We start from the raw sequence: 14,076 nt of genomic DNA, 5'->3' as shown, positions 1-14,076 counted from the left end.
ATACGGTGTTAGGCAATGCTTTCGTATTGGGGGAGCTGTAATGTTGCAGAGACATGGCATGTTGCGAACAAGATAAAGTTTTATTCTTATTTGTTTATTAGTTTTACAGTTCTCCAGGTAGAGTTTATGTTCATGCTGACATTCAATCTAATCTTTTTCTCAATGTGCCAAGGGAGATATACAGGCCTCATTAAATGCGAGCATTATTTTCAATACTACATCCAATGAATGGACGCTCACTCATGCACGCAGACTCATGTTTGTGTGTGTGTGTGTGTGTGTGTGTGTGTGTGTGTGTGTGTGTGTGTGTAAGAGAAGGAGAGTGTGTATTTGTGTCTGTATGATCTGTGCATGTGCGTCTGTGACCCTTTGCAGTTGTGTGTCTGTGCGTTGAGAAATAAAAGCCAATCAAAAGTTAATAATAATGAACGGTTATCGTCGTATATTGTTACAAAATAAATGTTTAATTAACGCATTAGACAGATTACCGCAGAAATATATTGCTTAACATTTTTGTTGCAAAAAAACAAACACAGTCAAACAACACATATAATGCTTATTTGACGTAGGCTATAGATGTGTTATATTTTGGTTCCCTTTTCTATTGGAGGACATTATGTCGTCTCCAGCGAATTTTGCGCTTTTATTTTTTCAAACTCTTTTCTTTCCTGTTTGCCAGAGAACAAAGGGATTTCACTTTGCTGTAGCCATTCGACGTTTTATGGCAGTCGGGGAGAGGATTTTAGTGGTCAAATTCAAGTGCTAAGTCTGGGCATCTGTCTGTTTTCTTTGTACTTGGATGCAGGCGGCTTAAGCGTCAACCTTTTTATCTGCATAAAAGGGGTCTTAAACAAACTAATGCCGTGGCCACATACCTCTCTGCAAAATGGTTACAGGCCTCCCAAAAGTTCCCAAACTGCGCCTTTAGGGTTCATTGCATATATAAACACCACTGTTTCAATCTCTGAACTCTGAACTGAATTCAATATCATTACAACGGAGACCTGTTTGCGTTCGAATATCCCTATGGTACTTTCCAACTGATATTACTCACATAGTTTCAATTAAAATACACCCGAAGAAAACAAGATTCATGCAGGGAGGGAACTGGAAATCAGAACGGTTTCGAATATAGGCCATCATATATTGCATCTATATTGCGTTATGATTGCTGGGCGCTGATTTCCTGCCACATAATATTTTAATGAAGAGAAAACCTGGGAATAAAATTAGCCTCATAAACAATTGCCAGCCTTATTAGATTTACTTGGTATTAATACAGGACTGTAAAGCGACCCAATAAAAGGGTCTCTGACAGCTTAATTAAAAGTTTGCCCCAAAGCTAAACAAAGCCCTCAAACCGCACGTTAGATCAAATAAATGATATATTTAGGACGAAGGACTTATTTTCTTGTATACCGAGGTTCGTTTATAAAGCGATTTCGGAACCGTTCCTCTTGTTGGCCCGTTGTAGCCAACCCGAGACACTCAGGACATTTAAAATGTAGAATTCCATAATCTGTTTGGATATCTCGTAACTTATTTACATGAAAACCTAATATAAACAATGAACACTGTTGCCTTTTCAAAGATCGAATAATCTATAATCTGTTCTAAAAGCACTTAATAAACTGCGTGGATATAATAGAAATGCGGCCAGCCAGGTTTATCGCTAAACAGCTCATCTTAAATCTTAATTTGTTGTGTCATAATATTGTCCCCATTGCTTACTTTGCTTTCGTTTATTCGTAAGGGAATGCCTGTGCAATTAAGGCCAATCTCGCTGCTTCCTATAAACTAAATCGAGATACTAACATTATGAAAAGGAGATTTGGATAGCGCCACAAAGTATAGGTGTACATTGCTTCACATTTAACACAGACAAGCCATTAATAAGTTTGCTAATAGTTTATCCTGCTTCCACATCCTCAGCGAAGTGATTATTCGTAATTATATATATATGAAGAAAGAATTGGTAAAAAAATGGCACAAAAACACGTGCATACCAACGGGTTAAGCATCAGTATTTCCGTAAACCATCATGAAACGGTGCTTTCCAAACACTTTTTCCACGTTTCCATAAAGTCTGTAACTCAAATAAAGTGAGCTGTCATATAACCGATTTCTTTTGCATTACAGCAAATGCAGACGTTTGTGTCCCATTTATCACACATCCAGATAACTTGTAACGTATTTTTTAAAAATGATTATTTAATCTGGACTCTGTGTAAGGTTTCATGTGCATGTAACTGCACATACACACACGCGCGCGCGCACGCGCGCGCACAGAGTTCCATGCACACGTGTGTTTGTGTAAATATGAATAATGTGCATTTATGTTCATTTTTCAATGAAATGTCACTTGTATGTTTATGGAAATATGAAAATATCTTTTAGAGCTACCATCACACAGAAACGCCTTTTGGGGCAATGTATGTCAGGTGAAATATAAAGGAAAAACTGTATAAGTGCACAAAAAGCTTGCATGTATTTATTTCAAAAGCCAGCGGTATTTAGTTCAGTACGTCCATTATGACTGGATTTGGAATGTGGCAATGAGACATATTCCTCATGAAATTGGTTGAAATTGAGCGTAAAATATTGTATACTATCACCCACTGCACCCGTAATAATATTAAAGGTTTAACGATAAAGAATATTACGGGAATCTTCAAGCGTTTAATTTACTGGGTATTATTTCTTCGGGGGAATGTCACTGAGACAGACACACCTTATTGGGCTGGAATGCAGAGATTATGGAGGTACACCCGCTGCTAATATTGTGCATGGGAATTTTGCTTGTTTACTGGTGTGAAGGGTACCCTCCATTCAATATGGTGCATTATTTGGGAGAGGGCGTGATGTATACGAAAAACATTTGCGTCTTGTTTTAATAAAATATCACAACAAGCTGCTACCAGCCAACTACTGCTGCTACTGCTACTGCTACAACTACTACTACTAATGCTACTACTACTACTACTACTACTACTACTACTACTACTAAGCTGAACGTAGTATGCGTTTAATAATAATAATAATAATAATAATAATAATAATAATAATAATAATAATAATTAATTTACCTTACCTTTGGAAACCTTAGAAAACCAGTGCTCTACTACATATATTGTATTCTGTATTCCTATGATATAAAACTCCATTAACGCTTCATGATGCCCGCTATCAGAAATGCCAAGAAAACAACCAGAAATCTGCTTTTAATTTTCATAATCGTCTTGCGGTGTTTTGAAACTAATCGTTTGAACCTCTAGGATCTTACCTAAGTGAACCACTCCTACGTATCTAAGTGTTCCAAATTGATATATGACAATATCTACTTTCGATCACGTGTCTCGGGGCGACTTAGACGGATAGCGCGTCATCTCGCCTTCCCAAATTTTTCTCTTCTGCAGTTCCAATCCAAAACATCTATCTATAGCGTCAGGACCGGGAGAAACATGTTTAACTCGGTGAATCTGGGCAACTTCTGCTCCCAGACGCGCAAAGACAGGACTTCCGAGTTTGCGGATAGGACGGGCTGCGCCTCTAACATTTATCTCCCAAGCTGCACCTATTACGTGCCTGAATTTTCTGCGGTCTCTTCTTTTTTACCACAGGCCCCATCGCGGCAAATCACCTACCCTTATTCTACAAACCTGTCTCAAGTGCAGCCGGTCCGGGAGGTTTCCTACGGCTTGGACCCGTCCAGTAAATGGCACCATAGAAGCAATTATGCGTCCTGCTATTCAGGAGAGGACCTGGTGCACCGAGACTGTCTCCCGCCATCCACCATGACAGAAATGCTTATGAAAAACGAGAGTGTGTACAGCCACCATCACCATCACCATCCTAGCTCCAACCATACCTCTACGGGTTTTTACTCTGGAGTGGGGAAAAACAACGTCCTCCCACAAGGCTTTGACCGATTTTTCGACAGCGCCTACTGCGGCGCGGACAGTCAACCGGAGAATTGTTTACAAAAGGGCGAGGCAAGCAAGTGTGAGTCTGAGACCCAGCAACCCAGCGCGCTCCCTGGCGCCGCGGATCCGGAAAAAGACGCCGAGGATGAGGAGGAACACACAAACTCGGGCTCATGTGCTTCTTCCAACACGAAGGACGGCAGCACCAACAAGACCAGCCACTCGAGTAGGTACCGAAGCAGTAAATGGGGAAAGGTTAGGGGACTAGCCCGGTGTTTTGTCGGTCAGATTTTATGTGGAGTTTTATAAGCATTCAAAGGATTTTATTATAAGCTACAAAGCTCTTTCTTCGACCGAGAAGAATTTTTACGATGGGAAAGCGCTTTGAAAAAAAAGAAAGAAAGATGTTATACACAGACACAGCTATCCCCGGGTCTGTGAAATTTTAAGAGCGCGCTATATTGTGGCAAATGCTAACTTTGATCATGAACTTGCGTTGGGCATTTTAAAGGATTTTCACGTTTGGCCCTCTAAAGTAAAACCAATTGAGCAGAACACTGTTTTGGCGTCATCTGCATTTTCTTTTTGCAGTTTACATCAAAACTAGCCAGCCTTTTTAGTCAACGTGCTGATGGCATGCTTTACATATGCTTGTGTAAGAGTGTGGGTAATAATAGACTATTCAACCTGAATTTGCAGGACTATCATTTATCTGTCTATCTGTCTGTCTATCTGTATATATGTATATCTATCTATCTCTATCTATCTATCTATCTCGATAATTGGATGTAGATATCATTTTCTGAATTATTTTTTCATCTGAACATATGTAGGAAATTCCGTAAATTTTATCTCACACTTTTCATCATTAAAATGTAAAAGGACCACAGAAACATAAATATTCAGCAATAAGTCGTGAGTTTGCTTCGTATGTAGTGAAAGCATGCCGTTTCCGCTGGTCAGTTGTGTGCCCTTTAAATATAATGGGCGTAGCGAATATTACTTTGCCGAAGCTTGATTTCAACTTAACAGGCAATGTTCGCATGGATTTGGAAGAAAAATGGATTTGTGTGGTCGTTCTTTCGAACCAAATCGCTAGTGGTAGCTCTATGAACAAAATATAGCCTTTGTGTATCTGCGTGCTTGTTGACATTGAGATCGGGTTACTCTCCACACTTCAGGCTTACACATTAAGGCCAAGCTCAGCACAATAGCCTGTGAGACCCTTTACATCGATAACATTAGCACAACAGAATGCAATTTAAAAAAACTAAGTTCATGGACTATACCAGGAGATGCCTCGAAAGAAATAAAGCCAATGGACATTAGCAGAGGCAAATTTTAAAAGGTGTTTCTGTACCCAGTTTATTGTTTCTGTATGGTCGTTTCCATGGTGGTTAATTTTCATGTGAGCATCCAGGGATTTGAAAGAAAACTCTTGCGTCAAACATTACCAATCATTTTCAAATGTGTAACAGGTAAAAACAGGTTCCGACTGAGGTTACTCCTTCACAGTAGCAGAAGCAATAGTGGACCTTGCGTCAAAAGCCGATTGCACCAAGAGAAGCAAATTCATATAATTTAATCACATTGCACGTTGATTAAAGTGATAATGTAGAAGGAGGCAATGCCCTGGAACGGAGCGATGACTATTTTGCACGATAGACTGAATGTGCTGGGTGCATCGATTGAATTAGAGGATACACTATGGGCATGGTCTGTATATTTGTTTAATTCAAAGTATGATTTATCGCTGTAATTGTGCGGCGGTCTTTGTGGGCTATGCCATTCTCACAGTTCGATTAATTTTTTTAAGTGTCCAACTTCGCGCTATTGACCTGATTTCCTCTTTGTTTCCTCCTAGGTGCTCCTCGCACGAGAAAAAAGAGGTGTCCATACTCCAAGTTTCAAATCCGGGAATTGGAGAGGGAGTTCTTTTTCAACGTTTACATAAACAAGGAGAAACGGCTGCAGCTTTCCAGAATGCTGAGTCTCACTGACCGACAGGTCAAGATCTGGTTCCAGAACCGACGGATGAAAGAAAAGAAATTGAGCCGGGATCGGTTGCAGTACTTCTCTGGAAACCCCTTGTTGTGAACGCTGACAGTGGCAAAAAGCTATTTAGTGCTCGCAAATGCAGAAAATGACCATCGCGCATCAACGGAAGAAAGCGTATGCTTTCATAACATTTCCCTTAGCCCCGTGGCATTGATATCATTATGAGTAACACTAAATTCAAGTTACTTTCAGAAAAGGAGACCAGTCAAGACAGACTTTACGTTTTAAGGTGAAAGGTCGTTTGATGTAACCCTCGGACTCTGACTGCAGATAATCGATGTCTGTGTCTATCATTTATGAAGCTAATATTAAGAATCAGCAAAGGACAATATGAACTCATTGACCATAGCTGAGAAGAGAATGCAACGAAGGATGTATTCTACGTAATGATTAGATTTTGCAATTAAGAATGTTTGTGAATATGTGAGATACACATTTATATGCAGTTCTCCGGTTTCTTATTCTCTTCCACTTTTTCCAATATTCTTGCAGCCTATTTTAATTCAGTGTGCATTTCACAAGTCGTATCTGGTAAATGTTAAATGTACGGGGGGACTCTAGTACGCTTTATCTCACACTATACATAGTTCAGGTGTCCTTCTTGCCAGGTGAAAATGACTCTAATTCATATAAAAGGATTATTGATGACACAAGACTGTCGACCGGAATCATCTCTGAATGTCTAAGAATAATTCTTCTGACGCTCGGAGAACTGCGCACAATCCACAATAGAAGTATTCCTTGTATTGGGGCTATGCAATGAGCGTTTGTGGCTGTAAATATATATATAAATACACATATATATATATTATATTTTGACTTAATTTTCCCTTCTCGTCAACTATGCTTTATCTTGAGAGCTTTAATGTTTGGTCCGTTTAACTTATTGTTTAATGCTTGATGTTTATTATTATGCAGAAAGACAAAGAGGAGACCATGTTGGACCTGTGTATTAAGTAAGAACGCAAAATAAAAACAAACAATGACAAATTAACAGCGTTTACAAATTAATGACATTTGAGATTATGCGACCTATGTGTTCTTTTGACGTTTTACAAATTGCTTGCTTTATTTGGTGAACTTTCCGGGTGATGATACCTACATTTTTGAAAGAATATTAAGTTGCACATTGTGAGGTAAAATAGCTGAGAATGAAGAATGTGCATACTGCAAAGTTGCATCCGCGGAGTGTGGTCTGAGGCACAAATTCAAATATAGCGGAAAGAAAAATAAAGAAAAATAACTAATAATGTGATCCGGGTCTACTGCCTTCTGGAATGCAGAGCTGGTATTCCCATGCCGGAATAAGTTAAATACGTTAAAATTGCTTATAATTATTTGTTAGTTATTAGTTATTTTTAAAAACGGATTTTTGTAGGTTTTTCTGGTATTATTTGCTTCATGCAGGCAAAAAAATCTCTTTCTCTCTCTCTCTCTCTCTCTCTCTCTCTCTCTCTCTATCTCTCTCTCTCTCTCTCTCTCTCTCTCTCTCTCTCTCTCTGTCGTTCACACGCATATATACACACAGGCAATAAAGCAAAGAAATGCATTATTATTACTAATGCGTTGTTATGGTATCAAGTGTACGCGTATTCACATTGTATGGGCGTGTTCCTCTGCAAGAGCGGTTTGGCTGCCTAGTGTTGAGTTAAAAGAGCAGTCTATATTCGCCTGCGATGTTGTGTGCAGAGGGAGGCCGGGCGGGGTGGGAACGTCCTAGTGTGAATCGGTCCGTAGCCGACGGTGTTTAGGCAGCGTAGCGCCCGGGTCCATGAATCCAAATATGTGTTGGTATGTTTAAGTTCACATAGGTGCACTGCAGGACGATGGGCACTGCGTGCTAAGAAGCCAGGGGGAGAAGGAGAAAACCCTGCTTTAGTGCGCCCTAAATGAAATCGCCAATGGCTATCTGAAAACCAGTCCAGTCCAGTCTAGACACTGCCATAAACCTGGAGGCACTAAATAGCTAGTTTTTTTTTCTTTCTTAATTGCACCGTCTGTTTAACGAGGCGGCATTCACTTCCGCTGCAAATAGTAAACAAAAAAGACTATTTTTTCTTACAACTTACCAAACCTTTCCAACGTGAATACACGCCCCCTCCCCGAATGAGTTTGTCATGCAGTGATATCGCATGTGAATGGTTTACTTTGCCCAGGTATTAGGCATCTTGTTCAAAGTTCTCTGTCCACCCGGTTTCTCTGGAATTGGCCATAAACCTCAGGTTTATTGGCCACGTGGAACTTAACTGCACTGCTGGAAAATAACAGAGGGATGAGAGGTAGAAGGATCATTGCGCTTGTGGAGAAGAAAAGAGACTATAAAGTACAATCGAACGTATGAATGTTTCATTCCCGCATACCAATGAATATCACAATTAAGAAAACGCATTTGCGCATCTGTTTCCTTTTCTGGCTGTGTGTGTCTGTGTGTGTGTGTGTGTGTGTGTGCGCGCGCGCGCGCGTGCGTTCGTGTGTGCGCGCGTGCATGCTCACGTGTGTAGGCTGTGTGTGTATATGTGTGTGTGTTATATTATGTTCAAATAAAAAAATAAAAAATAAATAACGAAAAGCTGTCTTTGAACTTCAATAAAGTCAAGGCCTTCACCTTTCACCCTTAGCAATAAAGCAGAACTGGGGAGGGGTTTAATCCCGGAAATGTGAGTCTCTCGCAAACAACCAATGAGAGGGGCCGGGGGTGAGAATCAGGAATGCACTCGGAGCCCGGCGTTGACCTTTCACATTAAGCGACGTCAAGTAACTTTATTAAGCTACATCAGGCAACTTTACCTTTAAATATACTTTATTGTTCCAATAAGTGTATATTATGTCACACTATGTCGGCATGTTACAGCATTTTACAAGTTTTCTAGCTTTTGTTTTCTATTACTTGTATGGATATGCTGGTTTTGCGCATAAAAATGCACAAGCAATTTATAACCCAAAACAACTGTAGAGAGAGAGAATAAGAGAGGGAGGGAGGGAGAAATACAACTACACACACACACACACACACACACACACACACACACACACACGCACTGTCAGAAGATCAAGGCGAGACTTTGCTCGTCACACCCTTCGGGGAGCGTTGCCATGGGAAGATGACGTGCTGGTTACCACCCTTGACTGTCACTGCTTGCCAGTAGCCGCGTATCAAACGCTACCCGAGTCGTGTAGCCGATGCTACGCTTTCTACTTGTCTTTATGACATGTGTGACATGCAAGTTCTGTCGACACACACTCGCCACTTACAGCATCAAGACGCTCGGAATACATATTCCGGCAGGGTGTGATAGCTGCGCATGTATTCTAATGATGTATTTGACAATCGCTGCCAAGCAAAAGAACACATTGGTGTTTTTCATCGGGTGACTCCAACAATCAGAGTTTGTAAGTCCCTTGGCGGTACGATGTCTTCCGACAGCTGGGGAAGGAACAGAGAAACAGGAGGCTCCTCGGCGCTCATCTCGGCGAGGCTTGAGTGGCTGGCTCCTTGGCGCTCCTCGGCAAGGATGGTTAATGCAAAAGATGCAATGCAAGTATGAAACATCACCATCGAACAGCGGACTGAATTTGAAATGCGGAATAATGGAGAAACAACTATGGATTTTCTGTTGTTGTACATTGTAAAAATGAATAAAACTATCTCTGCCGGATACGGGTTGCGAGTCGGAAAGTATATATTGTGTTTATTTTTGTTTGCTGACCATTTGCTGACCAAATAATGAAGTCCGTCAACACTTTTCTGTTCTAGGCGAAGAGCCGTGCGTAATTTCCGTATTTGTCTATGCCATTGATTTGAAATTTGTCTTTACATTTATTTTTGTTCAAATAAAACGTTTCTTTTTTTATTTTTAATACATACATACCCAGACTATCCTGACACACATGCATATTTTAAACACACACAGGCGCGCGCACACACACACATGCGCGCGCACACACACATGCGCGCACATGCACACACATGGGGGATGGGCAGTATTTCAAATACTTCTTTCTTTTTCATGAACTTGGAAAGCTCTTTGTGTAATTTGCAGGATACTGATACTTCAGAAAGAGGTATTTCTGTCATTTCTAAATGTTTACCCCGATCAGATTTATATAATTTTAATAACGCTTTTGTGTCCCCATCTGTTATATCTCTGAACTTGAATATATATATAAATTATATATATATAATTTTATAGATGATTAGCATGTAATAAACATTGAGATTCAATATTTCGTAAACTTTATACTGATAGTCCTAATAGTCTTAAATGTAACATTAAAAGCAAGTTAGATAGATACTTTTTCAATTCGTCTTTGCTCATCCCATCAATTCCATTTTGGGCCTGTGTGTTGAACACATGTTATATTTTTATCGATGAATTTGATTACATTTTTTTCTTTTTAAAATGTTGCTAATGTTAATAATTCTGTGAGTTTTAATGAAATTAGATTATTATTGTTTATTATTTGCACCATTGATAATCAGAGTATCCCATACCCTTAGCAAAGACTACGTTGACTTTTAACTTTGAGTCGGTTAAAGAATATTTGCAGTGCCACAATGGATATGGGAGAGATCCTGACCGTTTGATTACGGTTGGACATTTCTTCCTTGTTGATTACTGTATGCCCAAATTGGACAGAACTAGGCATCACATATTAGTATTAGTATTTAACCCCACTAGACCAGGATGGATAAATATTTATGCAGAATATTAACTGAAAATTATCCAGAAAAATACATTTAAAATGTCATACCTTTTACAACAACTACACATAATGAATATGGCATTTTATTTTAATACATTTTCTCCTGGAGTATTTTGTATTTTGCATGAAATCTTGATGAATTTGTTTATGTGTGTGCGAGTGTGGTTGTATTTCTCTCTCTCTCTCTCTTTCTCTCTCTCTCTCACACACACACACACACACACACACACACACACACAAACACACATTTGTTTAGCAATTTTCAATGACTCTCCATAGCACACGCCCATTATATACCCAGGGAAGACTGTAGTTGCAGAAATCCCTTTTAGTATAGACACTCGGCAACCTTAGGCCAGTTTTAAAAGAGGGGCCAACAGCTGTGTTTATTCGTGCGTAGGTTGCCCCTGACGTAAAATAGGGCAGTATGCCCATAAAGAACAAGCCAATTTGCATGTACGTGTGCACTAAAAATATACTGAAATATATGCACTGAAAATTAGCTTACAATTGCTCGCACTATTTTTCTTTCGCTGTCACTTATATGAACACAATTTGTGTTGCCTGGAAACATGTTCCCAAATTATAGGCGTGGATTGCAGCGTCGAGAAATATTAAATTAGACCCCCCAATTCCCTTTGCCATGCTTTGTATAGTGCGCATTCACGAAAACGGTGGAAGTCCAAGTACTTACACTGCTACGCTTGTGGCGAAAAGCTATAAATAACCAGTCGGATCTGTGCAATGCGGCAATTTGTTTGGCCTTTCAAGATATTTAAATTTAATATAATGCTGACGTGCTTACCGATTACGATTCTCTGATTTATAATTGTCTTTAAGACAGAACATGCTCTAGGCATAAATTCTCTATCGCACGGACGTCTACTTTGAGGAAAAAGCTGAAAGTCGTTACTTCAGATTGGTAAAATATTCCAGGGCCTCAGCGTAGAACTGGCCCGGGCGTCTGCGCATTCCTTGTAAGTGTTCCCTGGTGCTGAACTAGCGGGGTTCCATGGCTTGTTGGTGATGTCTTTGCCGCTGTTCCCACAACTTGGGTAGTACATGAGTGCATGCGTTTCCTTCTGTTTCAGGGCCTTTTCTGTATTTACAGGACACCGTGAGAAGGAGATTAACTCAGTTGTGCCACGAAATGGTGTGACGAAGTTTTCTTTTATTGTATTGACTTTTACTTTTTATTTTATTTTAGAGACGTGTTTTTTAAACTATATGTGTAATATTTATATACTATATTTAAAAAATACGTCTCCAAAGAAACAGTGCCTATATAATTTCCGGCATCTGTAATGTCATTATATTGGATCATGCGTATGTCTCTTATATTCTATTACAGCGAGGAAGAATGTTTCAAAATATTTATTTGACATAATATTCATAGTTCTGTTTTCTCATTTCAAATCCTGCAAATACAATGCTGTTTATTGACATGTCAAATGTTTTCTGGTTTCCGAGTGATGAAATACATTACTGTGTGTTCGTAATAATGCACACATGCCTTGTATAAATAAAATATTGGTTCCATCTGTTCATGCTTTTGCATTTTGAATGTCACTAATTTATTATGGGTCTCCAATCGAATGATATCAAACGGACTACAACTGCGTGACGTCAGAAAGAGGGGGCTAGTCGATGCGTTTTATCTGCAGTCTGTGAGCTGCTGATGCAGTCCCGTGCATACGCATATTTACATTTGCATTTACAGACTTGCAAATGTAGAGCTATTATTATTAGCTTTACTAAAATCTAGTTTTTTCCAAAACAATTTTGTTCAAAGGTAAAATTGGTAGACAGTGCGGCTGCATGTAGTTTTTGAAAGGTAAGTATTATTTAGAAAACATTATTGTCAATACGATCGTCAATACTATTATAACATGTAGAGTAACATTTCCAGATAGATTTATTGGGGCACGTTGTTTTGCGCCATGAGATGCATACCTCTACAGTAATTACAATCAATATTCCATTTCCGGTACGTTTTATTCATGATCCGTCCAGTGCATTTAGCCTGGTGCTCCCTTTTTCGCTTTTCAATATAGAACTGGCAGGGCGTAATAGTGTGGTTGTTATTGGGCTGGTTGCAAGATATTTCTGTTTGTTTCATATCTCTGATCCATACATCCTCCTCCTTCCCCTCTTGTTCTCCGTATCAATATACACGCGCACACATAACAGTCCCCCGACCCCCTTGTCACAGACATATTCACAAGTACAAGTATGTCGTATTCACGTGTATTTTATGCTGCGTCGAATTGTTATGAATTGTCGCGTAACTGTATATCTAGAAATGGCTATAATGTAAAACGACTGATGCTGCTCTTCTCCACCGTCTACCAAATTATTAAACCCATGGGAGAACGCCGCCACACACAAGCCTGAATATGCATAACAATATGAATGTTACAATAAGGGGTGTGTGGGGGGTCAGAAACATACTTTTAATTTGTTAAATTAATTTGTTTGTTGTTTCTAATAACAGAAAAGCGCGCACCTTCATATAATTCTAACTAAGCAACAAAAACGTGTATGCAGGCTACAATTCTACAAATTAGAAGTGTTCATTGTACCTTACATATTTTCGCTGATGACCTAACCTTTTTGAAAGACTGAGCGTACCTAATGCATAGCATTTTCTCAGAGTTTGAAAAAGTCTGAAAACCAAAAGTATTTGGCCGTCTGAGCAAACTAAAAAATGCCATATATATACGTATACCATAATAATATAGGCTTTGTTAATTTTTTTAAATCGCTGTCAACTGGCTGTTTATATGCGTGTACTTATACGTGTATCTGTGGTTGTAATTCATTTGTACCTGTGATTAAAACACACACAGACACACACACGTACGCGCGCACACACACAGCAAACATGAGCGCTCGACCCGGAGAAAGGCATTAAAATGCTACGTTAAGATCAAGTTTGGATGTTTTTAAAAGGTGGGTATAGTTCTGGATTAGATACGAAAGGTTAAAATTCCTTTCTGGTGGGATTATACTGTTGTATCTTAATACATTTACAAATATTATACTTGAAAATGTTATTTTTAAGTAGAATTTAAAAGGAGGGAATTTTGATGATTGAATGGCGGACAGACCAATCACAGGCTGGCGAATTCCACAGATCCAGCCTTCACGAGGCGGGGTCATTGCCAGTGACCTCTCAGTCGGCGCCATTGAAAATGAGATTGAGACCTTTAAACTTAGGCCTTGTGAACAAAACAGGATTTCTGTTGATTTTATTTACAGATTTTACGCTTTTTAATACAATTTCCTAGGTATCATCCAAAACTTGGTAGGCGAACATGCAAACCATCGCCCATTTCTGCTTCTCAGAAAGATTTCCCCCCGTTGTTGTTGATGTTGTTGTTGTTGTTGT

The 14,076-nt window shown here is 39.4% G+C and overlaps 1 protein-coding gene across 1 annotated transcript; it reads left to right on the top strand.

Moving 5' to 3' along the window:
• The first annotated feature begins 3,446 nt into the window (after positions 1–3,446).
• hoxc11a (homeobox C11a) lies at positions 3,447–6,026 on the top strand. The gene is made up of 2 exons (XM_061258469.1): positions 3,447–4,149; positions 5,788–6,026. The coding sequence occupies exons 1-2, from the start codon at positions 3,462–3,464 to the stop codon at positions 6,018–6,020; spliced, it is 921 nt and encodes a 306-aa protein (XP_061114453.1). The 5' UTR covers positions 3,447–3,461; the 3' UTR covers positions 6,021–6,026.
• Positions 6,027–14,076: the final 8,050 nt, after the last annotated feature.

This window comes from Conger conger, chromosome 10, assembly GCF_963514075.1.
Source record: "Conger conger chromosome 10, fConCon1.1, whole genome shotgun sequence".
Taxonomy (NCBI): Eukaryota; Metazoa; Chordata; class Actinopteri; order Anguilliformes; family Congridae; genus Conger; species Conger conger.
This window is presented reverse-complemented; position numbering and strand designations above follow the sequence as displayed.